The 27,115-nt window shown below is 35.5% G+C and overlaps 13 protein-coding genes across 13 annotated transcripts; 10 read left to right on the top strand and 3 right to left on the bottom strand.

Moving 5' to 3' along the window:
• Positions 1-497: 497 nt before the first annotated feature.
• Positions 498-1,814, top strand: PHYBLDRAFT_139114 (hypothetical protein; the record flags this gene model as incomplete). Its single annotated transcript, XM_018430165.1, has 1 exon — positions 498-1,814. One exon carries the CDS (start codon positions 498-500, stop codon positions 1,812-1,814), a length of 1,317 nt encoding a protein of 438 aa, XP_018299608.1.
• Positions 1,815-2,065: 251 nt separating this feature from the next.
• PHYBLDRAFT_162163 (hypothetical protein) lies at positions 2,066-3,520 on the bottom strand (the record flags this gene model as incomplete). The annotated part of the gene is made up of 5 exons (XM_018434577.1): positions 2,066-2,113; positions 2,472-2,591; positions 2,661-2,825; positions 2,877-3,143; positions 3,200-3,520. The coding sequence occupies 5 exons, from the start codon at positions 3,518-3,520 to the stop codon at positions 2,066-2,068; spliced, it is 921 nt and encodes a 306-aa protein (XP_018299607.1).
• A 264-nt stretch (positions 3,521-3,784) lies between these two features.
• On the top strand, positions 3,785-4,897 carry PHYBLDRAFT_162162 (hypothetical protein; the record flags this gene model as incomplete). The annotated part of the gene is made up of 5 exons (XM_018434576.1): positions 3,785-3,854; positions 4,130-4,181; positions 4,265-4,332; positions 4,682-4,712; positions 4,810-4,897. 5 exons carry the CDS (start codon positions 3,785-3,787, stop codon positions 4,895-4,897), a joined length of 309 nt encoding a protein of 102 aa, XP_018299606.1.
• A 501-nt stretch (positions 4,898-5,398) lies between these two features.
• On the bottom strand, positions 5,399-7,504 carry PHYBLDRAFT_73457 (hypothetical protein; the record flags this gene model as incomplete). Its single annotated transcript, XM_018442861.1, has 7 exons — positions 5,399-5,717; positions 5,826-6,031; positions 6,203-6,403; positions 6,483-6,602; positions 6,636-6,877; positions 7,143-7,244; positions 7,336-7,504. The coding sequence occupies 7 exons, from the start codon at positions 7,502-7,504 to the stop codon at positions 5,399-5,401; spliced, it is 1,359 nt and encodes a 452-aa protein (XP_018299605.1).
• A 1,884-nt stretch (positions 7,505-9,388) lies between these two features.
• PHYBLDRAFT_73456 (hypothetical protein) lies at positions 9,389-11,074 on the top strand (the record flags this gene model as incomplete). Its single annotated transcript, XM_018442860.1, has 3 exons — positions 9,389-9,559; positions 9,656-10,558; positions 10,784-11,074. The coding sequence occupies 3 exons, from the start codon at positions 9,389-9,391 to the stop codon at positions 11,072-11,074; spliced, it is 1,365 nt and encodes a 454-aa protein (XP_018299604.1).
• A 1,917-nt stretch (positions 11,075-12,991) lies between these two features.
• PHYBLDRAFT_93581 (hypothetical protein) lies at positions 12,992-13,192 on the top strand (the record flags this gene model as incomplete). The annotated part of the gene is made up of 1 exon (XM_018443832.1): positions 12,992-13,192. A coding segment is annotated over one exon (201 nt), but the record flags the coding sequence as incomplete, so codon positions are not given.
• Positions 13,193-14,456: 1,264 nt separating this feature from the next.
• PHYBLDRAFT_139109 (hypothetical protein) lies at positions 14,457-14,824 on the top strand (the record flags this gene model as incomplete). The annotated part of the gene is made up of 2 exons (XM_018430164.1): positions 14,457-14,679; positions 14,766-14,824. 2 exons carry the CDS (start codon positions 14,457-14,459, stop codon positions 14,822-14,824), a joined length of 282 nt encoding a protein of 93 aa, XP_018299602.1.
• Positions 14,825-14,896: 72 nt separating this feature from the next.
• Positions 14,897-15,699, bottom strand: PHYBLDRAFT_73453 (hypothetical protein; the record flags this gene model as incomplete). The annotated part of the gene is made up of 3 exons (XM_018442859.1): positions 14,897-15,267; positions 15,382-15,592; positions 15,634-15,699. The coding sequence occupies 3 exons, from the start codon at positions 15,697-15,699 to the stop codon at positions 14,897-14,899; spliced, it is 648 nt and encodes a 215-aa protein (XP_018299601.1).
• A 1,011-nt stretch (positions 15,700-16,710) lies between these two features.
• On the top strand, positions 16,711-17,862 carry PHYBLDRAFT_162158 (hypothetical protein; the record flags this gene model as incomplete). The annotated part of the gene is made up of 3 exons (XM_018434575.1): positions 16,711-16,879; positions 16,956-17,054; positions 17,324-17,862. 3 exons carry the CDS (start codon positions 16,711-16,713, stop codon positions 17,860-17,862), a joined length of 807 nt encoding a protein of 268 aa, XP_018299600.1.
• A 1,204-nt stretch (positions 17,863-19,066) lies between these two features.
• On the top strand, positions 19,067-19,715 carry PHYBLDRAFT_139104 (hypothetical protein; the record flags this gene model as incomplete). Its single annotated transcript, XM_018430163.1, has 2 exons — positions 19,067-19,355; positions 19,558-19,715. 2 exons carry the CDS (start codon positions 19,067-19,069, stop codon positions 19,713-19,715), a joined length of 447 nt encoding a protein of 148 aa, XP_018299599.1.
• Positions 19,716-22,132: 2,417 nt separating this feature from the next.
• Positions 22,133-24,133, top strand: PHYBLDRAFT_162157 (hypothetical protein; the record flags this gene model as incomplete). Its single annotated transcript, XM_018434574.1, has 6 exons — positions 22,133-22,190; positions 22,261-22,344; positions 22,425-22,541; positions 22,663-22,703; positions 23,432-23,471; positions 23,856-24,133. The coding sequence occupies 6 exons, from the start codon at positions 22,133-22,135 to the stop codon at positions 24,131-24,133; spliced, it is 618 nt and encodes a 205-aa protein (XP_018299598.1).
• Positions 24,134-24,751: 618 nt separating this feature from the next.
• On the top strand, positions 24,752-25,012 carry PHYBLDRAFT_104459 (hypothetical protein; the record flags this gene model as incomplete). The annotated part of the gene is made up of 1 exon (XM_018427845.1): positions 24,752-25,012. A coding segment is annotated over one exon (261 nt), but the record flags the coding sequence as incomplete, so codon positions are not given.
• Positions 25,013-25,072: 60 nt separating this feature from the next.
• On the top strand, positions 25,073-26,709 carry PHYBLDRAFT_73447 (hypothetical protein; the record flags this gene model as incomplete). The annotated part of the gene is made up of 4 exons (XM_018442858.1): positions 25,073-25,279; positions 25,392-25,422; positions 26,171-26,520; positions 26,560-26,709. The coding sequence occupies 4 exons, from the start codon at positions 25,073-25,075 to the stop codon at positions 26,707-26,709; spliced, it is 738 nt and encodes a 245-aa protein (XP_018299596.1).
• Between the last annotated feature and the right edge of the window lie 406 nt (positions 26,710-27,115).

The following is a 27,115-nucleotide window of genomic DNA, read 5'->3' as shown; positions in this document are numbered from 1 at the left end:
TCGGTGTCATGCCTGGTCCAAAGGAAGCGAAGATCGACCAGATGAATAACTTCTTGGAACCTCTGGTAGACGAGCTGGTAGAGTTATATGGCGGCATAACTATGAAAACTCCAGAGTTCCCCAATGGTACTAGTATCCGCGCTGCTCTTATGTGTGTTGCTTGCGACATACCTGCTGCAAGAAAGACTGCTGGATTTACAGGATTTGCAAGTACAAACGCCTGTCACATATGCAAGCGTCATTTCACTGTTGTTGCTGGAACAAGTAAGATCAATTATTCTGGATTCGATCATGAGAACTGGGTCTCCCGAACAAAAGAGGAAAATGCAACCGAAGCTGAGATGTGGTTCTGCGCAGAATCTGATGCAGAGAGAGCTGTTTTGGAGAAGCAGCATGGCACCCATTTTTCCGAGTTGCATCGCCTACACTACTTTGATCCCGTCTGATGCACGATTGTTGATCCCATGCACAATTTGTTTCTTGGGACAGCAAAGCGTATGATCAGTGTTTGGAAAGACCTGAGGTATCTCCCAACTGCTGTTCTCGTCCGTATGCAACGTCTTGCCGATGGTATTCTTGTTCCTCCTGGGTATGCCGTTTTATTAACAAAGATCGAATCTGGTTTCCCATATATGAAGGCAGACGAGTGGCGATCATGGTGTCTGATTTATTCATTGGTGGTACTAAAAGACGCTTTGCCTGAAGACGACTACAAAAACTGGACTCTCTTTGTAAAAGCATGCCAAAAGTTGACCAGTCCTTCAGTCACATATTCAGAAATTGACAGCGCACATCAGCTCCTTGGAGAATTCGGAAAAGAGTGTGAGACTCTTTATGGAGAGAGCAGCATCACGCCAAATATGCACTTGCATATGCACTTGCGTGAGTCAATGCTTAACTTTGATCTGGTATACGCATTCTGGCTGTATAGCTTCGAGAGATACAACGGCAAGTTGAAGAACATCAAGACGAACCGTCGCAATGGTCTTGAGGTCACCTTCATGAGAGTCTTCCTGGAGAAAGCATTCATTGGTAGCTTTCTTCGAGCGTATTCTACCAATCTTTCATCACCACTGATAGAGTTCCTTGAGGGGGTTGCCCAAGTAAAATCAAATTCCGACAGCTCTTCTCCCTTGAATTTGGATGCTGGCCACCCTCCTGCGTTGCCATTTAGCTTAGCAATGTTCCAGCAAGCTGCTACAAATCCATGGTACAATGTCACCGGAAGTGAGGCCTTGCCCCCGACCACATTGCCAATCAAGTTGCAGCCTTTGACTATGATGAAGGATGATCACTATCAGTGGTTATTTGAATTCTATGTCAAGGCTTACCAGAGTACAAGTGTTTCCTTCTGTGTGGTAGGGAGAATCCCAATTGATGAGAATGTATTTGTGAACAATCGGATTCAAAAGGTGAAGAAGATTTTGTTGCTGGGGCAAGAGTACTGCAGTGGTGAAAAGAAGAAGCGCGGGTCTTTTGTGAGGGTATTGTTTCTTGAGAGAACAAATGACGATGTATCTGAATTCCCTGGTCAAATAGAGTATTTATTTACTCATACCATCAAGATCAGTGGAGTCAAAAGAGTGTCAACGTTCACATTCATTAAATGGTTTCCCGCCTACCATTCAAGTAGTCATCAGCCATTAGCTGATCAAGGTCTGCAGTTGTGGGACAAGGGATTTATGGAAGAAGATGCTTCGTGCATTGTTCCAGTGCATCGTCTGCATTCGTGCTTTGCGTTGACTACGCATAAAATGCAGAGTGGGATGCAAAAGCACCTGGTTATTCCACTGCCTAGAAAAGTAGTCACATAAAAAAATAAATAACAACTATTTAGGTTACCAGTATAAATAATTATAATACAAGTTTTTTTGACTGTAAAAAGGTTTAGCTTTATTTATCTCTGTATTCTTATTTAGTTTTAACATTACTTCTTTATTAAGTATTTAAAAGAGCAATAGTAAATTATATTACCAGTTTTTTTTAACTATTAACAAATAGTAAAAACCATTATTTATTTCTCTTGCTTTTATCAATAATATAAAAGACAAAAAAACTTGTATATTTAATACCCGACATTTACCATTTTCTTTGCCTTTATTACATATTCTTGCTAATATTGGTATTATAATTTCCAATAAAAAAAAACGAGGATAAAACAATCAGGGTTATATAATTAAATAATTGCTTTGTATATATATTTTTTTTTATTAATTGGCTTTAAAATAAAATAAAATAAAATAAAATAAAATAATAATTTATTATTTTGATTTTTGATTTTGTCTTTTTCTTTTTCCTTTTATTTATATATTAATTGCTTCTCATCTTGACAATACCGCCTGATTATATTTTACCACTTCACCCCACATCATTCAACATAATCAATAAAAATTATTAAAGTACTATATGCACTTTGTAAACAAAATAACGATTTATTGTTGGCGTGTGTGAATCCAAGCAGCAACACGTACCTTTTTCTCATTCGATAACTTGGTGTTTCTCAAAATAATTGGATAGACAGAATTGCCAATGACGTCTGGTCCCTTGTTAGCAAGTCTCTGTTTCTTCAAAACAGTAAAGTATTCATCCACCTGCATTATAATATAAATACTTTTGAGTTAGAAGTATTAAAAAAATAACTTTTATCATGAGAGCCTTACCAAGGGATGTCTACTTCTAGGAGTATATCTAGTTTTATTTTTCTCCTCATCTGACTCAATATCAGACAACATGTCATAGTCCAGAAGGTCAATGACAGTCTCACCAAACTTAGACTCAAGGTTTGCCTTGTCAGCTAAGTGAATTGCCTTGTAGTCTGCAAGAATCTGAAAAAAAAAGTTAAAATAGTTTACATAAAAACTGTTGACTATACTTACGTTTCTCTTTCTGGACCGGCATCGAGAAATCTGATTTTGTTGAGCTATCTTTTCTGGCAAAGCTTTTGCCCTTTGAAGCATATACGAAATATGTCTTCGGGTTTTCTCTTCCACAACTGCAGACGAAACAGACTTTACTTCAGCTTGCTGATGTGTGTAGCTCTGCACTACATCAGCAATGGGATGGTTGGATGTCGAGAAGGCGCCCTCATTGACTGTCAATGGCATTGTTGCCAGAACTGCTCGTGTTTGAGAACGGATCAATCTCTGCAAAATATAATGTAAGTAACTTTGCAATATTCTATTACTAGTATATATCCTACCGAAACCGTTGGAAGGTGGTACTTTATATATTCTCCTGTAGTAAGAGCCTGACCGATGGGACTATGGTTCGAATTGTTATTCTGGCCATTGGTTGCTCCCATGTTGTGGTAGACCTTCTCCAGAAGTGAATGAGATTCATTCAGTCGGGTGCTCATGGTGGACAAAGTGGACAGGACAGTACCATCTAGCTCTGCGCTAACTGTCAAGCTGGGAAGAATTTCCCGTTGTCTTGTGCTTGCTGCTGTCCCAGCGGTTTGTTGAACAGACTTTTTTGTAGTCGTCTTTTTCGTTTTTTTGGATTGCTGCGTATTAGAAGACATGAATTGAGATATTTAAGGCTAATGAAAGAAATGGAAACAATGTGAATACTTTAATAATTAGAGTCGGGTTTCTTTAAAATAATAAAATAAATCAAAACATACGTAAAGGTGGAAAGTAAGGCACCAAAAGATTATTTTTCTGATGATGCTCTTTATAGCATTTTGCTCTCTATATTATACTTTTCTTTATAAGCCGACTTGGAAAGGCATTTGTAATAGCTTACATCCATTACAAAGATGTGAGAGATTATGGTTTAGTACGTAATGTCTTGTCTCAATCGGGATGGGTTGAATGACTTTCAATTTGCTCCATTGATTCTATCAGTTTCTCAGGGTCAACAGTCATAAAATTATAATTTTGAATTTCCCCCGTTTTTTTTTTAATTTTTTCTTTCTTCTTCTTTACTTCTTTCTTAATGTCTAACATGGGAAGCATCAACTCACATCAAAGTTTCAAGACCTAATCATCTTGTTGTTTTTATTCTAGCATGATACACTATGCTTTAAACCACCAAGTCCTTCTTAACTGCCTCAAAAATAATGATAAAAAGGTAATAAAAATATACTTGAATATTTATTCACGATTTATGTATTAATTATTCTGCTTAGATTTTTCTGGCCCGTTAACAAAGACATATACCTTGGGAGGGTTTACAAAATGGTATGTTGTATAAATATTAACGTGCACCTTCAAGATACAACTTGTATTTATTATTTTTCTTATGTATACCATACACTCTATAGTCACTGGTCTTTACCTCGGCCCTCTTTTTTTGATTATACACCGACTCTTATTCTCTACAGGCAGACAAGTAAGTAAATAATCATTCTACTTCTTTGTATGTAATTCTAATGAAAAGAAATTATTTTATAGATAATATCTCCATTTCCCGCATGCTGCATCTTCTATTATATTGAATAATTGGTAAGCAAAAAATAGTCTGATACTCTTTATTTCATTCTAATAAAAGATTATATTTTATAGACAATGTCATTGTATTTTGTGTTTGTCAACTCTTCTGTTTTCTGAACTGTCTAGTAAGCAAACCATAGTCTTATTTACTTTGCATCGTATTAACAAAAGTTATTATTTTTATAGACAATATTACTATAATTGAGACATTTAACTAAAACGTTGATATATCTATCTTTATGTTAAAGACATCCATCTGTTCTCGTGTTTAACTTTATTGTAAGTACATTCATATTTTTTAAATAATCTGTCGCTCTCAAATAAATATACCTAGAACATTCTTTCTAATCCACCCTATAATTATTTTTTATAAAAGTAAACAAACAGGCCAAGAAGGCGTGCCGCAGCAAGCAATGGAATACAGTAGGGGTCGATTGCACCAGGGGTGGACCAATGGATGTTAGAAAGGAATAACATAGTATCCACTAAAATAAATGACGGCATCGAGTGTGATGTTTCTACCCAATTGCAACAGAAGACGATTAGTGATGTAGACGAATAGAAACAGCTAGAAACAATAAGAAAATTTTTTCAAACCAATAAAAACCTTTAAAATGACCCATAAACCTCTAAAACTTGACTAAATCTTGACCAAATCTTGACCAAATCTCTTCTTTAACAACCCATATATAGTAATAAAAAGATGTTGAATGTTATGTGCTGTATTTAAAAAAAAACCCAAAACCAATATAAAATGAAAAATCTGCAGTCTGATAAAAGTGCGTCTATATTTTCACGACCAAAATATATCACATAAAAGTATATCACACTTTTTCTTTTTGCATTCCTAAAATTCAGTATACTAATTGTATTCATTTAGCTCACGAATTTTAAAAAATTGGCATCATAAATTCCGATTGAATTCATGCTGAATTTTATTCATTCAGACAGTATTTGGTCAAGATTTAGTATACTGAATTGGCCCTCCTTTTGCAGTGATCACTGGCACTCTGTCCACCCAACAGAGAATTTGTGATTTCTGGCCAAGTGGGATTGCAGGTAAAGGTCACAAAGAGATCTGGCTTGCCAAAGTGGCGCACAATGTCCATAGCATCTTGGTAAAATTCATGCATACATTGTGGGCTGCCAAGGAAGGAGGAAGGAAGAATCACTCGCTGACCAAGATTTGCCATATCATTGTCATTGAGGTGGACTGCATTCTGGATATCACTGTAAAGTTCTGCACGCATCTTTTTTTGGTTCAGAACATAATATTCAAGACGGCTATGTTCAATCTTGGCATATATATCGACAATATACTGTTAAAAAAGATGGCCAAAACGGTGGAGGAGGTGCATAGAGTTGGGATGGTATATGAGACGGTCAGCGTACCAGTCCATGGTGGAGATCTTTGACCCTGTTGGAGTATATCTATCGACGGTCCAGCCAAAATCACCAGAAGAGAAGAGTAGGACATACTGCAAAGCATCATAGTTGCGGTGATACTCATTGATCTTGTGGAGATAGTTTGTCTGGGTATGCAGAATGATGTCTCTTGCCTCATTATGCTCAGTATCACTCATCAACACTGCCACTTCCTCAACAATGGGAGAATTGTACCATCACTAGTCTGCTGGGCCAGACTCTGCCAGGCAAAAGGTCATGTTGGCTGTTCCACCATTATCCCGTGCGACTTGATGCATAGAACAGAAGAGGGAAACAAATGGATTAACCTACATGAGAATGGCTTGAATCTTTTCCAAGATTACCCTGTCTAATTCCGGGGCATTGCAATGTCTATGGTCGACCTGAGAGGCTGGGTCAAATATATAAACCTGGGCAAACTTGGGCTGATCCATCTGAGTCTGGGTCGTTGGAAAGACTGACCCAATCTTGTGGCAGATGGTCCCATGGATCTGGAAGTTGTATACACCACCGATATTGTTGGCAACAGACTGATCAATGTTCTCCTATGGAAGTGAAACTCATTGTGCTGTTGTACGGTCTGATCTTTTCGAAGAAAGCTTTTCCAGCAGGAGTGTTGTGTACCAAAAGTTCTGCAATTCCAGGAGGGGTGGGTTCAAAGGGAGGAAGAATGACAGTCCCGAGTCTGCAGCACATAGAGAACTTGATGTTGTTTGCCTTGAATGTGTAGTTTTTCTCATGAATCTACATTAGGGCTTCACAGAATTGGTATTGTACATTCATGGCACCTCTGTTGTCAGTTGGAGGTAATGAGGTGGTGGTACGCCAGGCCATGTTATGAGTGACAGCTAACTGGCCAGGAACAAAAGTGTGGTGCCATCTGTTGTAAGGACACTGCAAGCTGTTACTCCATAGGTGGCCAATTGCATTACAGCTGGAACAGTGGGGAATAACAGTGACAGTGGTAATGGCAGTGGTGGTTGTCAAATTCAAGACTCTCTCAAAAGCAGCAGTTAGATCTACAATAAAAATAGTATAGAATAATTAATAATTATGGCAATTGATATATAATTTTAAAAAGTATCTCTGCTGCTCTCTGCAATATATTGTTCTGTAAAGGAGAGGTCAATTGACATTGGTTGTGTTGGTACAACAGAATCCTGGACAGCTTCAACTCTTGGTCTTGAAGCAGCAGCTGAATAGAGAAATATATAGAGTAGAAACAATTACTAGAATTTTTGCTGAATATTAATCAATTTTGCTCCATTTATTTATCTCGGCTACTCTCTGCAGAATATTGGTCAGCACGGAAGAGAGCAATTATTTCTGCTATGGTAAGAACCACATGATTCTGAACAGTTTCCACCTTTGGTCTCAAAGCACCAGCTAAATAATCATATAAATGCAGATGATAGCAAATAAGTTAGAAATTATGCAAGTCAATCCAATGGATTAAAGTAATCTGTTGTAATATTACCTCTACTACTCTCAGTCTGATATTCTTCTTGGGTAGAGAGATTATCGCTGGTTCTCTTTTGGGAGATCAAGAGAGTTTTGTTTCTTGGGTTCAAAGGGAAGGATAAATTTGATCTCCTGCTGTGACCCAATTGTTTACATGAAGCACAAACTGGTCCAACAGGAGTCATATTGATATTTGATAAATTGTAATTGGTTTTGCAATTAAGGTGGGGATAGAGAAATAGTAAAGAGTATATGTAAGATTATTATTTTTCTGAAAGACATGAACTTTACCAACACCCTATATATACTCTTTTTCAAAATAACAATTATACTAATAATGACAGACTTGTCATAATTTAAAATAGATTTGAATCATATGCAAATCAACAATGTGCTGAAGTAATATGATAATTAGAATAAATTCAAAAGAATATCTTCTTCAAGTAATATTGAATAATAGAGTAAAATTCATGTGTCAAGGCACAGTAAGATGGCTTCTTCAAGTAATAGTAGCTAAATCAAGTAGAATATAGCTGTAAAAGTTCATTAGAATGTCTTGTTACAGTAATAAAAGTAAGGTGACAAAAGGAACAGTCAGTTGTCAAAGTAGCGTGAGTTAACCTTTTGTAATTAATATGTGTATCGAATTATAAATGCTGTGGAAAGTGCACGGTTCAGTATAGCCTCTTGGAATTACCATGTGTATCGAATTACAAATGCTGCAGAAAGTGCACGGTTCAGTATAGCCTCTTGGAGTTACCATGTGTATCGAATTACAAATGCTGCGAAAAGTGCACAGTTCAATATAGCTTCTTGAAATAACAGTATATATAAATTCTTAAATATCCAATTGTCAATGCAAAATCATATGTTTCATTTTACTTTATCAGCTATTATTATAAAATGTAGTATATAATATTAATGATCTTTGCTTTTAAATTAAAAAGTAGTAATAGCTAACACATTTTTCTTTTTTTGTTGTTAATTAATCCAAATCCAGGTATCAGGACTCAGCACAATTGTAACATACAAATGAATCATTATTTTTATTTTTATTTTATTTATTATTTATATTGAATAGCTTTTGGTATTAACTCCAGTGATATATATATATATTCTCTTTATTCTTTAGATTGATATATTTTTATTACAATTACAATACAATTAAAAATGATCTGATTTTTATTTATTTATATATAATTTATAAGTATAATAATAATAATAGTTGGTAGTAATAAGAAAAAAAAATAATTTTCAAAGATGTTCAAAGCAAACAGTGATTTAATAGTAAACACATTTTGTTATATAGACATGATTTACATTAAAATAGAGATTTATCAATAATTAAGATATTGAATACAATTAAAAGATGATTAGATTCTATATAACTCATGTGCAGAGTATCTTTCTTTCTTTTTAATGGTTTGAACGTAAGTCATGTGATTAATAACTTCTTTTCTTTTTAACTGTTTGAACATAAGTCATGTGATTTAGTAACTTCCTATGTTCTTAGTGATTTAAAAGTGCGAACGTAAGTCACGTGCAGAGATATCTCTCTAGGATATTATATAATTTGATGATATGATTCACAATCCCTGAGCACTCTTTCCTAATCCAAGATCATACATAGTAGAAGATATGTTTTTAAAAATACATAATTATTTACACTATATCTAAACTTGTACATATGTAATGATATCAGATTCAGCATATTCAATTTTTAAGCATTGCATGATTTCATATAGCCATTCAACAACTGTTGGACATGTGTGAAGTCTACAGGTACTCCTGAGTAGGCGGAATATCAATGTTATAAAAGAGTGTAACTGGACTCAAAGGCATACAATTAAATTATTGAAACAAATAAGACAGTCTTTAGATTAAAATATATATAAAGGGAGCAAAAGATCACAATGTTTTGATTCTTTCTCAATTTTCATAATAAAAGAAGTTTCACTGTACTTTCCAAGTCTCTTCTTTTATTTAGATTTTTACATTTTTTACAGTGAATTCTTTCCTAAATTTTTTTAATCCATTGCAAACAATGTCTACCCACCTCCAACACCACTATGTCTTTGCCTCGCAAAAGAACGGAAGCATCCATCAAGGACATGCAAGAGAAGGTAGCATGTTTATGCAATGAACTAGCTGAGTCCAGTGACACTGCACCCAAAGACGTCAAGGATGTTCTGAACAAGGCAATCAACACTACCAAGGAAGACCTGGCCATTATGCAGAACGTGCTGAAGCAGATCTTGTTCAGCCAAGCTACCAACAGTTCCAAGAGATCTTCTGGTTCAAACTTTGTCCCCAGTAACCTACTAATGATTTAGTAGACTGACCATGAGTGGGACTCCAAGGAGAAGGTCTATGCCACTGCCAAGGAATGTCTGGATTACTTTGAAGTGATTATCCAGTCACATAGTCAGAATATAGACAACAACTGGCACTGTCTCCTGCCTCACGTCCTCTCCCTGGAGCAAAGAGCATGGTTTCATGACAACCATTGTGACTCCGTCAACTTGCCCTGGTCCCTGGTCAGAAATGATCTCATAGGGATCAACAGTGCAAATAATGTCGAGTGCCAAGTCTATCACCTGCAAGAGCTAATGACCCTTCAGATGAAGGAAACCAAATCTGTGTCACAATACACAGACAGGTTTCAACGTGCCCGTCGCAGTACACAGATAGATGACTGTTTGATAATAGCTATACATTACACTAACACTTTGCTTTCTCGTCTCTCTAGACATGTCTACTTGACTCAGATAAATCTATTTACCAAGAAAAGAGACATGATCATATATGCTGCACAGATTGCTTGCTCAATCTATAGCATAGTCATCAAACGCAAGGATTTCCATACAATCCTTCCCCGTAGACACAACAGTTTACACACAAGAAGCCACCACGCTTCTTCTAGCATATCTTCTCGCAGATATAGGCAGGAGTCAGACTCTCATCGTGTCATTCAACAAAGTCATTGCCCAGTGCACATGTCTGAATTGACAGGTCGATTTCATGGTACATGTAATCATGATACTGCTAACTGCTGTGCTGCCAAAGACATCATTGCAGAGCACCAAGCCACAGCAAAGGTAGAGCAGAAGACTGCCAACTCTGCTTGCCATGCCAATCCCTGCTGCCACTGTGGACAGAACTGGTTCTATGGGCACCATTGTCACAGCAAGTTCTCTGATAGCAGCACCACCAACAAGGATAAAGCACCCTATATGGTGGTCTGATCCATTCAGACCTCTGACAGCTCGGCACCCTCGTCCCCAGCCACCTCCATCAGCGCCACCAGCAACAGTAGTGATGTAACAGACAGCCTTGAAGACAGTCTGTTAGACACAGACTTGGACTTATCTTTCTACAACAGCTATAAGTACACTGACAAATACACAGATCAATCTAAACATTTCACTCACTCCCACTTTGTTCCTATCACTTTAGAAGGATAGTGGTTATGGGCCTTGGTAGACACAAGAGCAACGATCAGCTCCGTCAACACCAACACTTGTACCAAATTCGGTTGGAAGGTTTTGCCACATGTGAGTCAAATTGTTCTGGTCACAAACAATGCAACTGCCCATAGAATAGAAGTTACTTTATCAATAAATGTTTTTTACAACTCCAAATCTCTTGTTCATTCTTTTGAAGTACTTAATCTTTCAGAATATGTTGATATTAGTACTGGAACAGACTTAATGTCTCAATTGGGAATATATCTACTGAGTTTAGCTGATTCATAGCATAAGTTTAATACACCCTAAAAACCATAGCCCATAGATGAGCAAACTAAGCCAAATGAGTCACCAGCAGGCACCCCTGCAGAACAACAATATTATATGACTCAACTAAAATCATATATTGAAGCCAATGCAGCAATTCCTATACCTTCATTTTGTACCATGAAAGAGTCTATTGTTTGTTTAGAAACACCACCAGGACAGGTGGTTTACCGCAGACAGTATTTTATAGCACTAGATTTAGTATCTTTAATGGCCAAACGCATTGAACAATGGTTAGCTGATGGCACCATTTAAACTGCACCAGTCAACACAAGATGGAATAGCCCTCTAACTTTCGCACCAAAGAAAGACGAATTTGGCAATCCTACAGGCAAACGGCCCTGTTTAGACCCTCAAGCCATCAAAAACTTGTTACTAGATGACCACTTTCCTCTTCCTCTTATCAGTGGTCTCTTCTTAGAGTTGTTGGAAGCATCTGTTTTTATCACACTAGATTTGAAGAGTGCTTTTCACAGATTTCAAATACATCAGGAGGATAGGCACAAAACCACTTTCACCTTTGATAAAATTCAATACATGTTTCGTGGATGCCCCTTTGGTCTCAAACCACTCTCATCCAAATTTCAAAGAGTGGTCAACCAGCTCTACAGGAACACACCCTATGTCACAGCTTTTGTTAATGATATTGTTGTATTCTCATCTAATATGACAGACCATGTCAAACATGTGCAAGCTGTCATACAAAAACTGATTGATGTTAAACTTATACTGAACTCACAGAAATGCTATTTTGCTCAAACATCTGTATCTTTATTGAGTTTTACAGTTAGCACTCAAGGCATTGACCTTGACTCTTGAAAGGTACACAACACACAAAATTAGCCTACATCTAAAACAGGAAAAGATATACAACGTTTTCTTGGCCTAGTCAGCTACTTTAGAAAACACATCCCTAATCTCTCATGCTTGTCATCGCTGTTAGACAAATTGCGCAGTGCAGATTCTCTGCATTCACTATGGACCAATGAGCACACTACTGCTTTCAATAGTCTGAAACAAGCACTTACGCATGCACTTGTACTCAGCCACCCCGATATTTGGCAACCATTTTTAGTGGCTACTGATGCATCTAATACAAGTATTGGTGCAGTACTATATCAAATTATTGACAATCAATACCACTACATTGGGTTTATGGCCCGTTCACTATCACAGTCAGAACGCAACTATGCAGTAACCAAATAAGAGTTGCTTGGCATTGTATATGCACTTACCAAATTTCAAAGTTTTTTATGGGGACAACGCTTTACATTATACACGGATCACAAAGCTCTCACATATTTACACACAGAAGAACAAGCCAATCCCATGATGATTAACTGGCTTGACACTCTCTGTGATTATACTTACAATATTGTGCACCACCCTGGCATCGACAACATATTACCAGATGTTCTTTTGCAACTTTTCACTTCGGAAAAACCACTAGAAGGGGATAAATTAGTAGTTAACACTACCAAACATCTACCACACGTGTCCACAAAACTTACAGCGGTACACATGAATAAACCATTGGAAATGATGATACCACCACAAGAGAAGAGGTAGCAATTACTAGATAATGCACATCTAATGGGCCATTTTGGCACAGATACAATTGTAGCTACCCTACACAGTGATAAAATACACTGGGTCAATCTGAAACAAGATGTGGCAAAAACAGTTCAGAGCTGTATAGATTGCCAAAGATTTAATATAATTAAACATGAGTACCACCCATTAAAACCAATCTTGGCAGACAGGCCAGGAGATCACTGGTCAATAAACTTAGCAGGACCTTATCCAACATCGCATAAAGGAAACCATTACATCTTGGTAATGGGAGATATATTCTCTTGATTCTGTGTCCTGAGAGAAATACCGGACAAAATGTCAATCACAATTGCCACGCAATTAGTACAGATATTCTGCAACTATGGATTACCCAAAGTACTTCAGTCAGACAATGGCACAGAATTTGTGAACGAATTAGTGAAACTGTTCATGCAAAATAGAGGAATTGATCATAGACTAGTCATACCCTACCACACATGTGCAAATGGTATCGCCAAAAAATGGGTACACACGACTAAGCAAGTAATTCACAAATAATTACATGAAGCTAAGAAGGATTGGGACTTATATGTTTCTAGCACACAACTTGCTATCAATAGCTAACTTGCCACACTACATGGTTCAAGACTATTTGCTCTTATGTTTGCAAGGGAGCCCAATGGTCTCAAAGACTATCAAAAACAAAGAAGCCACACTGCAACAAATAATGTAAAGACACTTGAGAAAAGAATAGAAGAAATAAAAAAAATTGTCTTCCCAGCTATAAGAGAACACATTAAAGCAGTGCAGGCGACAGGCAAAGGAAAATTCAATGATAACTATAACATCATTCATGAATTCCCAAATGAAAGCAGTGTCATAATAAAAAACATATTGTGCAAATGCAAAACAGATCTTAGATATGAAGAACCATTTACAATCAAAGGTAAAACTAAAGAAGGAAGCTACGTGCTAGTGGATGAAACAGGCGCATTACTATCACGCAATATCCCACCATCACAAATCAAACTAATCTCCCAAGACACAGTTACTTCAACTGACAGTTTTTATGAAATACAGGCAATAATAGATCACTGCAAAGAACAAGGAAGCTATGTATACAGAGTATGATAGAAGAATTACACATCAGAACATGACACGTGAGAACCCACAAGTAATTTTAATGACCTAAGCATTATTAAAAAATATTGGCAAAGACAAGAACAGAATACATCCCGCAGTATATTGCCAGTCAAAAAAACGAGTCAAATAACAAACTTGACAGGTGTCCAAAAGTACCAACGCAAATAAAGATCTCTGTCTGGTCAACAGCAACAAGACGTATCATCCAATAAAAAAAAACAGCTGTTCCAACCTGGAAGTGAGTAATGTGAAGTCCACAGATACTTCTGAGTAGGCGGAATATCAATGTTATAGAAGAGTGTAACTGGACCCAAAGGCACACAATTAAATTATTGAAACAAATAAGACAGTCCTTAGATTAAAATGTATATAAAGGAAGTAAAAGATCACAATGTTTTGATTCTCTCTCAATTTTCATAATAAAAGAAGTTTCATTGTACTTTCCAAGTCTCTTCTTTTATTTAGATTATTACAATGTGAAAAGCACTTTAACAAGATACAATTGCCTACCAGATTCGCTATTGAGAATGCATTTGCATTGCTTGTAATCAGGTGGCAGTTTATGTTTAAGCATCTGTATGTTCTTACCACAGAAAGAATGTGTGAAGTCATAACAGTATGTTGTATCTTGTATAATCTGTGTATTATGTATGGAGACAGCCAGAAGTATCTTGCTGATATGTTGCAACAAGACATTGACAATTCCCAATATGAAGAACCTGCAATGTATGGATTTGCTCGTACCAATAACATGGATGATACAACTTTAGATATTGTAAACAATGATAATTGTGACGACGATGGCTCTGATGATGATGATGATGCTACCATTATGCCAGTACTCTCTACACAATCAAGAGCTAGACTTAGTACAGAGAGAAAACTTAGAAGAAATGAAGAGAAAGATTCTTTATATATTGTCTCATATAACATTTATATATTTTCTTTAAAATAGGTTTTAAATTGGATCAAAATGATTTGAAAAGCTATGCTTTTATATTGTTAATGAGTTAAATAAGAGGTAATTAATGATGAATATATTATTATATAAGAAAAAGCAAGAAAAAATAGATGATTTTATTAATTTCACTCATTTATATGAGTGAGGGAAGATAATGGACTTCTTGATCTTTTACATCTAGAAAATATTTCTAATAGAGACCTTCTTAACTCTTCCTCTCTCTCATCAGCTATAACTCGTCTATTATATTCACATGTTGCAATCAGCTCTCTACTCTCCCAATCCAAACGTCTTGCTTCTTGAGGTGCTGTCACATCCAGTCTATACTGCTGAAGAGTATCTTCATATAGCTCTTCAAATATTTGGTACCTGGTACTGAGAAGCTTGTGCATGGATGCCATGATGTCATTTTGGCTTCTTGAGTTTTTCAGGAAGGCTTGCTGGAGCTCAGATGGCATGGTTCTTCTGGTCCCAGTTGTCAACACTGGTTCTGTGTCTTGTCTTGGGGATTGGACAGGATTGGGAGTGCTGTAAGATCACTGGCTCATCTCAGACCATCCCTCTAAGACAAAAGAAGGGGTTGTCAATTGGGTGCTCTTGTAAGTAATACCATCATAATAGCAGATGCTGATCACGGCTTCAGCAACAACTTCGTCAACAACATGGTCTGTCTCCATCAACATGGATGGGAAGAAACTAGGGTCGCTCAAAGTAATTTCCTTCATATTGTCAAAGTGGATGTACCTTTCTTGAGGAGGAAGTTCACCAGATCCAGTTTTTCTGATTTCCGCAGTAATCTTTCGGAAATCCTTCTTGATTGACTAGAACTTGTCTTTTATATATTTGATAGCTCTATATTTACTAGCAGACCCAGCATTGAGAGGAGATGCTGCATAACAGACAACATCTGGATGATTACAGAAATCATTGTGAAGTTTCTGCCATAGTCTTGTCTTTCCAGAGTTATCTAAGATGGCATGCTTTGCATAAAATCTGGTGTCAATTATCAGGCAAAGAAGGACTTTAATAATATTGTCGTTTCAGGCAGATGGACAACCAACAGTTTGGGTTCTTCCTGATTAAGAAACTTCTTGAAAAATAATTATTTCTTGCAAAGGAATCATATTCAACACATTTTGGTAAATGTAGTTGGTGTTGGTAAAGGTAGGGTTCATTGTTGATAGGATATTTGTTTTAAAAAAGAGAGTTGTTATGTAAATATTACAGGAACAAAGGCAAAAGACATATTAAAATATTTATTAAATAATAAAGTATTTGAAAGCGAGCAGTTATTTTAGTAAACTATAATTGGTTCTATTATTTTCATTTATATCAACGCCTCTTGAATATAGTTTTGCCAAGTAGTTTCCTGAGGTTTTGTACCAATTAAATTAGATATTTCACGTTAGTTTTAGGAGTGAAATCTATGGCTGCGTATTATGATTATTATAAAAAGCAGTCTCTCTACTTTATTTGTACTTTCCCATTTTTTTCTTATAGCCAAAATAATTATACTGAGATCGCTGAAGAGCACCTTAAGAGCATAGAAAAATATAAAAATATAAAATTAATTATAATTATAATATAAATATTTATAAGTCTTTGTACTAAACATAAATTAAAAATTAAAAATAAATAAATAAATAAATAATGTTTAGCATACAAAATATCATTTAATCTAATACATAGTTAAGACAAGACATGATAAATAAGTATACAATACTTAGTCTAATTACTTTATGAGACTATTTGCACTGTGTTTTGACATCTGCAGTGCAATTTAATCTGGCAATATATTTTTATTTGGAGAAAGGCATGCATGATATCTTTTAAGGGGCCATTTTATTAAAACTGCAGAGAATTTCAAATTTCAAAGAACTTTTTACACATCTTTTAAACAATCTATAACCTCAAATTTCAATAATAATAATAATCGAAAATGTCTTCTAAGAAAAAACTTTGTGCTTCATACAAGCTTATGGGTCATAGTTGTAAATCCAGTGTCCTTTGTTCTTTGTATAAGAAACGAAATACACTTTATATCCCTCAGAAAAGAACAAATGAGAATATTTCAATTGAAGAAGAATTTCCTGCAGAGAGTAGTAGATGTAATACTAAAGAATTAAAAAAAAGAATAAGAATTATAAGAGTCTAATTCAATTGATCTACTATCTATATATTTAGCTGCTTCACCAAAAGTAAGAATAGATCCAGCTGAAGAGCAACAAATAATTGTGGACACAGTTGTTGATCCAACTATTATCCTTGCTGAAGAACCTACTAGTGAGCATGAGGAAAAAACCATGACAATAAATAAAAGCACTGCTACCTGTCATTGTTCAAGCTGTTTGGGAACAAATCATCTTTGAATAACTAATCTGATGTGTCCTAACAATATACAGATACCGGTACAAAATCAGAATCCTCAAAACCAGAACGTTGCCAACATTGCCAACATTGCCAGACTCCAAAATATCTCTGAGCCAGAAATTGATAGCGGAGGGAATATGGATGTTGCCTGTAGATTTTGTGAGCATTGATGTAGTTAACAGAGAAGGACACTGATTTGTCTATCCACAGATCGAAATTTAATATGAGCTGTGGCAAGGGAAAATATGTTCTTCCTTTTCTTGAGCTAATACCACCTGGAATTTCCGAGCTTCTAAATTACAGGACATCCAATGGGAAATATTTTCTCAATAAAATCAGAGGCTACAACAGCACCTTAAGCTTCATATTGCTGGGAGCTAAAATTGACAACTCTGTGGCAAATAACCAAGGCGGTGTGTACTGCTTCAGAATACATGGCATTATATGTCACAGAATTGGGTCTATTTGTCCATCAAGAGCCCAAGATATTGATCACCCTCAACTTGCTCAAGTATACATATATGAAGCAGCATCGCAAGCCCAGCACCATTGCCATCATGCTCCATACTTGAAAGCAGATATTCTGGAGAAAATTCAATCGATTCTCATAGAGACAAATCCTTTTGTTTCTCTGTTCAGATCAATGGATCAAGTATTACAGGAGAATGGACATGTAGAAGATGTTGCTATATGCTTAGTTACTGAAGGTCCCCAAGATTAAAAAAGATATAATGCACTAACTACTGACGAGGTTGCTATTCTAATTATGAATAATGAAAGAGGTTCTTCTAGAAACATCGTACTGCACACACAAACCAACCAGCTACAAAAAATAAATGAGTATTGTAAATCATATGATGCTCTTCATTATGCCTTGCTCTTCCCTTCTGGTAAGGACGGATAGATAATCGAATCAAAATCTTTGTCAGGAAAAACTGCTAGTGCTATCCATTGGTATTCCAACCGACTTATGTACTGCCCTGATTCTCTCCATCTCCTCCATCTCTTTGGCCGACTTTTCCAGCAATTTGTTGTAGACATATATGCAAAGATTGAACATAACAGAATAGACTTTCTTGCCAGTAATCAGAATCGCCTTCAAGTAGACCTTTACAGTGGAATACAAGATGCTATTAACCTTGAGGATAACAATTTTGCCAACATTGGAAGACGTGTCATCCTTCCTTCTACTTTTATTAGTAGCCCCCGTCACATGGGCCAGCTCTACCAGGATGCAATGAGTATTGTACGCCGTTTTGGCAAACCAGACCTTTTCATCACATTCACCTGCAATATGCATTGGCCTGGAATTACAAATGCACTTTTAGCAGGCCAAAAAGCAGCAGACAGACCAGATCTTTGCTCCTATGTTTTCAATATAAAGCTTAAAGAGCTAATGAACGACTTGACAAAGAAAGATGTTTTGGGGAAAAGTCAAAGCCTTTATATATGTCATAGAGTTTCAAAAACGAGGACTCCCCTACACACACATTCTTCTGATCCTATCTAGCCATGACAAACCAATGATAACAGAAGACTATGACCTTATAGTTTCTGCTGAATTTCCTGATCCAGTCACAAAACCCTTGGCCTATAGAACTGTCTGCCATAGTATGTTACACGGTCCATGTGGTATAGGATACCCAAAGGCACCATGCATGGAAAATAGTAAATGCAAAAAGAATTTTCCAAAAGATTTTTGTGATGAAACAGTCAATGATGGATCTGGATATCCAAAGTATAAAAGAAGAAATAATGGGATGACAGTAGTCAGAGACTCAGCATCACTGGACAACAGATAGGTAGTTCCACACAATTTATATCTGTGTACAAAATATGATGCCTACATCAATGTTGAAATCTGCACTTCTGTATCAGCTATAAAATATCTATACAAATATGTGTACAAAGGCCATGATTGAGCTATGACAAAAATTCAATCAGCCAGTACCAGTGCCACTACTACCACCAATACTAACATCAATATGACTAATATTCATCAAGAAGCTGTAAATGAAGTTAATGAGTTTCTAGATACTTGCTATGTATTGGCCTCTGAAGCATGCTGGAGAATTTTCTCATTTAAACTGCATCAAGAGCACCCAACCCACCAAAGACTGGCAATCCATCTTGAAAACTCTCAGCCAGTATATTTCTATGATTCTACAAATCGACATCAATTATCAAATGCAAACATAAACACAACATTGACAGGTTGGTTCTCATATAACACTCACAATATAACAGTACGTAAATATCTGTATATAGATTTTCTAACTCACTTCATTTAGTTAATGAAAAACAAAAAAGAACAAAACGCAAAACATTTAACAGAGGAACAATTGGCAGAATATATAACATATCTCCAAAAGACACAAAAAATATTTCTTAAGAATACGGCTTCTTAATGTTCCAGATGCTACAAGCTTCCAGAATCTTTGGACAGTAGAGGGGCAACTATATGAAACAAATCAAGCTGCGTGCCAAGCTTTAGGACTGTTAATAGATGACAAGGAATGGGAGAAATGCATGGAAGAGGCTAAATCATATGAGCTCCCATATTCATTAAGATAACTATTTGCAATTCTTTTGGTTTTCTGTGGACTATTTGATCCATTTTCTCTTTGGATTTCCCACCGAGATTCAATGATAGAAGACTTATTACATTCAGAAAGACTTCAACATCAAGACCAGTCCTTGGAGCCTACACAAGAGATGTATAACAGATGTTTGTGGGACATCAAAAGTCATCTCTCCATAAATTCGTTGTCTCTAACATCGTTCAGTGGGTTTACACTTCCACTAATACCTACATTGCCAAATCAGACAGAGCATAGACATGAATTAAGGATGTTGATATATGAACAAGAAGATCTTTGCTCCAAAGCCGCTTTGATGCCAGACCCAGACACTTTGTCTTTCAATGTTGATCAACAAATTGCATATGACAAAATCTGCAGCTCATTGAACACAGCTACTCTTGTGCTGAGACTCTTCTTTATAAACAGACCAGGTGAGACAAGTAAGACATTTGTATTTAATGCTCTTTTGTGTCATGTCTGTTTACAAGGAAAATTTACTCTTGCAGTTGCTACCAGTAGTATTGCTGCATTGCTTCTTGATGGTAGACGAACTGCACATTCAAGATTCAAGATTCCACTTGAAATACATTATAGCTCTATGTGCTCTATATCAGTCAACTCGCAAATAGTCAATTTACTCAGAGCAACTGAACTGATTATTTGAGATGAGGCGTCAATGATTAGTAAATATATATTTAACACAGTCAACTGTTTAATGCAAGACATTATGAAGGCCATAAACCCCTTACTCGAAGCAGTGCCATTTGGTAGAAAATTGGTTGTATTTGGTAGTGATTTCTGGTAGGTTCTTTCTGTAATTCTCAGAGCATCAAAAGCTTACATTGTAGAGCAATGTATAAATTAGGCCTGTGATTGGCAATGCATTACTCCATTAAAGTTGATAATCAATATGCGTATTTCCCAAGCTACTACACCAGAAGAAGCAAATGAACTCAGAGACTTTGCTGAATTTTTATCAAAAGTTGGCGAGGGTACTATTCTCAGTTCTGGCAGGGATGACACTATACCTATTTCTCAAGAAATGCTAATCTCTGGAAATAATATACTCAATCTGGCTAATGCAGTATTTTCTGATCTCAATGCAAATGCAGAAAGTGCCGATTTCCTCATGTGTCATGCAATATTTATACCCAAAAATCATGACGTTACAACAATCAATAATATACTTCTTAAAATATTCTCAGGCGCAGTCCATGAATTCAAGAGTGTTGATTGAGGCAGTAGTGAAAATGATCTATTGGCATATCCAATTGAATTTTTAAATACTATTGATCCTGAATCCCTGCCCCATCACAATCTTCACCTCAAAAAAAGATGCCCTATCATGCTTTTAAGAAACATAGATCCAAAGAATAGTCTCTGTAATGGTACACGTCTGATATGCAACTCATTTGAGTGGTTTGTCCTAAAAGCTACAATTGTAATGGGATCACATGCTGGAAAAGTTGCAATTATTCTAAACATCAAACTCAGTCTATCTGAATCAATGTCATCTATCAGTTTTCAGTGCTGTCAATTCCCTGTTCATCTAGCTTTTGCCATGACAATTAATAAATCCCAAGGACAGACCCTTGATTGTGTTGGCCTCTATCTCCCAGCACTAGTATTTGGACATGGTCAGCTTTATATTGTTCTTTCTTGGGTTCGGAAACCATCTGGAATCAAAATTATGCTTGACACTCCATATGACTCAAATATGCCACAAACTATTGTATATATTAACAATATAGTATACAAGGATGTATTATCCAGAAACTAAGCCAAAAAACTTATATCTTTGATTTATGCCTTAAATACCATAATAAAATAATTTATTCTATAGCTTCTACTCATTATATAAACACATATTGTAACAAAGATAAAATAAAATAAAAGTATTAATTGTGATATATAGTAGTTGAACTTTCTGTAGGGAAGAATTACATAAAACTTGTGGGGGGGGGGGAAGGGGCAAAAGGAGGGGGAGGGGGAGGGGAGCTCCGCTCCCTAAAAGAAGGCTAGTATTTATTTATAAGTATGATGAGGTTAATGATCGTGATATTACTACAAATATTTCTGTTATATATGCTCTATAGCCAATAAAATGTACGTGATGGCATGTTTTAACAAAAGCGTATATTATTGTACTTTAGAATGAGACAATCAATTACTGTTTAAAGAACAGCCCATTTTAACAACCGGAACAAACTATGTCATTTTGGCAGTTGGTGTAATTTGGAAAGATATATATTAAATTGTGTTCCTGAACAATTTTCTATTTTTATCAATTCTAAAGACTTAAAAGATAAAACATATACATACAATATGTCAAACAACAACAATAATTCAGAATGCAAGTGCTCTAAATACTCTTCCAATAGCATGGAATTTGTTTTGATGTCTACCTAAATGCTCAGAAGACATGCACAACAAGATATTGTGAGACAATATCAGTCGGGATCTTCTTGTAAATTCAAATTTAGAGAATATTATTAATGAGAAAATTTTGATTAAATATTTATTTTCATATAATATAGTCTTAGTTGTAGAAGTAATGTCAAATGACAATGACATGGAGATTGACTTTGAAGACAATGTTGATGGTGAAGATCAAGTTGAAGGTATGCATAGTATTTTTATTTAAGTTCTATAATCATTTATAGTATTTAATAATTTGATTCTCTTTTACCCAACAAAACAGCCAAACACCTACCTCTTTTTGACGTTAATTCTTTGTTTGATTCTGAAAGCAAAGATGAGGGTGTCATTGAAGCAACCCTTTTGGATATTTCTGGAGATAAATCTGATGATATTAGAGGTTAGTATAAAAAGTACATATAAATCAATAAAGTCAATAAGTATTGATTTTTTTTTCAAATAGAGCACTTTTCTTCATCCAATATGCCAGTCGATCCTACTCATGCTTTCATTCACTGTAGAAAATGACAGCATTTGTAATTCCGCCAATGCAGATTACTATGTAAAAAATGCATACTTGCAGATTTGCTCTAAACCAATAGGAATTTAGTATTTAGCTAATAGTGTTACCTATCTCAGCAAATAAGAAGCATATATTCTTATGATTTAAATACTATTTTAACCAATAGCTTTAGAGAATATCCTTTTTGTATTACAATAGTTTTTTATACTTTTGGGGATCAATGCCCTTATTAGGAAGTTACAGATACTCAAATTCATAAAAAAAAACTCAATTAAAAAATAGAATTCTGCTGAAATTATAGTTGAAAATTTTTATTTATTTTTATTTTTCCAAGTTGAAAATATTGGGAATAAAGAGCCTAATACGCATCTAAGTACTTAAATGACTTATAGAAACATTGCTAGCTAATTGAAAGGCACTATATAGAATAGGCAGAGAAACGGTAGCAGTAACTGATATAATTTTAATCTATACATAAAGAAAAAGAAGAAAGAAAAAAGAAAAGAGAAAAAAGAACTTTAGTATTTGTGATTTAATTTAATTTACTTTAAATGACATACCTTTGATATTGAATAAGCATGAAGAAATGCAAAGCCTTGTATTTTATGTTTTTTATACTAATAATTCTTTTATTTTGAGTATGCATACCTTTGATAGTCTAGATGATGCAAGCCTACTTATAATCGAAATGAAGTTTCATTAGTAATTAGTAATTAAAATCTTTTAACATTAATAATATCTTTTCACTGATATTTATATCTATGTAGCAGTACTGGCCTGTAACAATGGTATTTAGTATGCAGCAAAGTCAGAAAGTATCATTACTTTTATGATGATTAAAAAAATAAACAGAAAGTTAGTGTAGAGTTAAAAAGCACAATGTTTATTTTTGTAAAAAAAAATCTAAGCCCCAATACAATAGTTGAATTTTGTGATTGTAATCATGAATTTTTGCTAAGTCATTTTTCACCTTTGAGAATCCTGCTGTGATTTGGTTTAGGGATGCTTGTACTTCAGAGTGTGCCTTATAAAGATATTTTATTTTTGAAAAGGACAGAGATGATATTCCGCGCTCAATGATTTTAGCAAGCCAATAATATAACTTATACGTTTTTCATTTTCTAATATATTATCTTGAATATTCTGTGATCAAGCTTTCATTTTAACATCCATCTCAATGTGTCTAAATAGGTTTAGCAAGTCCTAAATTAGATATAGTCAATATAATTTTTACAAAGTTATACAATTTTTGCAAATGTGCAATTTTTTTTACAAGTACTTGCAGATTGTTTTCTACAGTGATTGCTTCTTTTGCTGCCTTTTACATATCCAAATACGTTGTAAATTTTGGTAGTGCTGTTCTGTTGAAGTTTCTTAATGAAGTATTGGCATACTTTGGACAGTCCTTCTGTCTTCACCTCAGTATAAACAGTGTCAACTTTATGACCAGTCTCAGTGACATGACTTGAGGCGCCTAGTGATTTGTTGCATGTAGCAATTATAACAAAGTATACAAAGTCTCCAAAGTTGTTTCAGAGTGCTGTAATTTTGAGAGACTCTCTAGTAGAGAATGTGGAAACGTTCTTTTCTTTGCAACATTAAGAGCCTTGACTATCCCCAAAAAGATCTACATATATAACTCCATAATCAAAACATTGTCATTCCTTTTTTTCTGCCCTGGATTGGAAGACACCATCAACCATTGGAGAACCAGAGTGCAAGTTCCAGGCATAATGTTTGACATCTATAACAATATGAATTGGAACAGTTTGAAGGACAGCAATGGTTTACTGTTTGTGAATCATGAGCACTCCATAATGCTTACCATGAACATTGATTGGTTTCAACCTTTTGATGGGGTCATTTACTCCTGTAGTGCAATATACATTTGCATTAACAACTTGCCAAGATCAGAATGATACAAGAAGAAGAATAATGTTCTCGTTGGTCTCATGCCAGGGCCCAAGAAAGCAAAGACAAGTGAGATCAATCACTAACTCCATCTCCTTGTCGCGGAACTTAACCAGTTATATGACAGTGTAGTGATGCCTACAGTATAGTGCCCATCTAGTAGTCTTGTCTGTGCTGCCATTCTTCTTGTTACCTGCGACATTCCTTCTGCCTGTAGGACTTGTGAGGTTATCTCTCATTCAAGCACATGTGCATGTAATAAGTGCAACCAACAGTTCCCTCGCCTTTCAGACTCTAATGATGTGAACTACTCTGGGTTTGTGTTTTCTGAGTGGGTGTCTTGCACTGATGCCAAAAACCGTCGTGATGCCAAGTTGTCAAGAATAGTCAGCAGTAATGCACAAAGAAAGAGATTGGAGAGGGAAAATGGTAACTGATAGTCAGAATTGCATGATCTGATTTACTTTAACCTCATGGAGTGAACTGTCATCAATCCAATGCACAACCTGTCCCTCAGAACAGCAAAGAGAATAATAGAGAAATGGAGATCTTCAGGTCTCATCACAGATGCACACTTGGCCAAAATGCAGTTGGATGCTGACAAGCTTGTATTGCCAGAGGACTACATGCCATTAGGAACAAAGATTGGGCTTGACTTCTCATTCATAAAGGCCAACAAGTGTGTTATATTTGTATGTGGAAAGGTGGAACGATAAGTACTTTGAGACTCTTTTTTATTGTGTTTATTAAAAGTTCAAGTCAAATCGAATTGTCTTAATAAAAGTTATTTTATCTATGATATTTATATTTATTGAGATATATCCAGTCACCCTGGATATGAGTTATTGTAATGACTTTGCGATAATAGTTTAAGTACTTCTTGAAGATGATCCAATGATGGATCTAACATATTGCTCTTATGTTTCAGATAGGACTTCATATTAGATGATCATTTATAATGACCTCTTTGACGGGTACTTCTGTTTGGGTTCGTATATGATATCAGATATTAAAGTATCCCAAATACAACAAAGTGAAAGTCTTGGTGCTTGATATACTCTTCTGTTCTCCTGTGTGGTCGTCTATTTGAAGCTTATCTTGGTAACTGGACAATGTTTGTCAATGTATGTCAGTATCTCTCAATGCCCAGCATATTTATGACTCACCTTGATGAAGCTCATCAATCTTAGAAGACTTTCTGCAAAGAGCGCAAGAAGTTATATAAAGTTCTGTTCCTTTTGCCAAACATTCATCTTCATCTTTATCTGCAAGAGACTGTATTGAACATTGGCCCAGTTTATGACAATTGGCTTTTTAGTTTCAAAAGATGCAATAATATCTTACAAAACTATGCAATGAATAGAAAAGACAGGTTTGAGAGAACCTATATGAAAAATTATCTTGAAGAAGCATACTAGGGAGATCTTATTTGCCAAACTTTGCTGATAATTTGATCTGAGCATTTGGCAATCATCCTTGAGCTCACTGCATCTACTGCCGATTATATAGTCACTTCTACTTCAACTGCCACCTCAATTCAATTCGATATCAATGCTTTTCTTGATTCTCCTGAGATCAACTTTGATATTGTCAAGGGAAACAAGCTTTGCTCCCTTCCACACTTCCTTTAGCTCTAAAGGGAGAGATTTCCAAGGATGAATCCAAGTATGAGCATTTGTTGAAATACTATCGCAAGAAATATGATGATCAAACTCTTGTTCATTATTGTCAGGCTGGTCATTCTGATAATTTTGTTAATAATTGGATACAGAAGTTTGAATCAATCAATTTTCTTGGGCAAATCTACAAGAGCAAAACAAAGAATCAGTGCAGGTCATTCATACAAGTCTTGTTTGAGACAAGTGATAGTAGAAGTATCAAGCTGTATGCAGATCAAATTCAGTACCTCTCTGTCAATACGGTTGTAAACTCGTTTGCTAGTCAGGTGAGCCAGCATATATTTGCATATGTACAATGATACAAGCAAGTTTTACTTCAGCCCAGAGCAGGAGAAGGAGTTGAGATAAATGAGGTGAGGTTCGAAGATGACAGCATGAACACCATTCTCTCAGTGCATAGAATCTGCTATCCAGTTGCAGTAGGCAAGCACCTTAGTCTAGAAGGCAAAGTTTAGATGTGTGTAGTTTCTTTGCTACAAAAAACATATATTTAGATTCAAATACAAAAATAAAACACGTATAAAAAAGAAATATTAATTAATATAGGCTGTTGTATATGAGTATTGACTACTACTGTAATTGAGAATAAGTCTGAAGGAAATAATATAAGGCCTCAGCTATTCCAGTCAAAGATGTCTACGAATTACTTTATTATTTAACACACAGGTTTATCATGCATGATAGTGATTATATTTCATATGATGATACCACCATAATATGGAATATATCAGTGAATTATTATAAGTATAATTATAACTCATAAACACATTTACTTTTAATGTTAATACTTTATTGGGACTATACACATTTATATAATTAATTATACATTAATTATCTCAAGATCACATTGCTCTGATTAAG

This window comes from Phycomyces blakesleeanus, assembly GCF_001638985.1.
Source record: "Phycomyces blakesleeanus NRRL 1555(-) unplaced genomic scaffold PHYBLscaffold_1, whole genome shotgun sequence".
NCBI classification, from domain to species: domain Eukaryota; kingdom Fungi; phylum Mucoromycota; class Mucoromycetes; order Mucorales; family Phycomycetaceae; genus Phycomyces; species Phycomyces blakesleeanus.
This window is presented reverse-complemented; position numbering and strand designations above follow the sequence as displayed.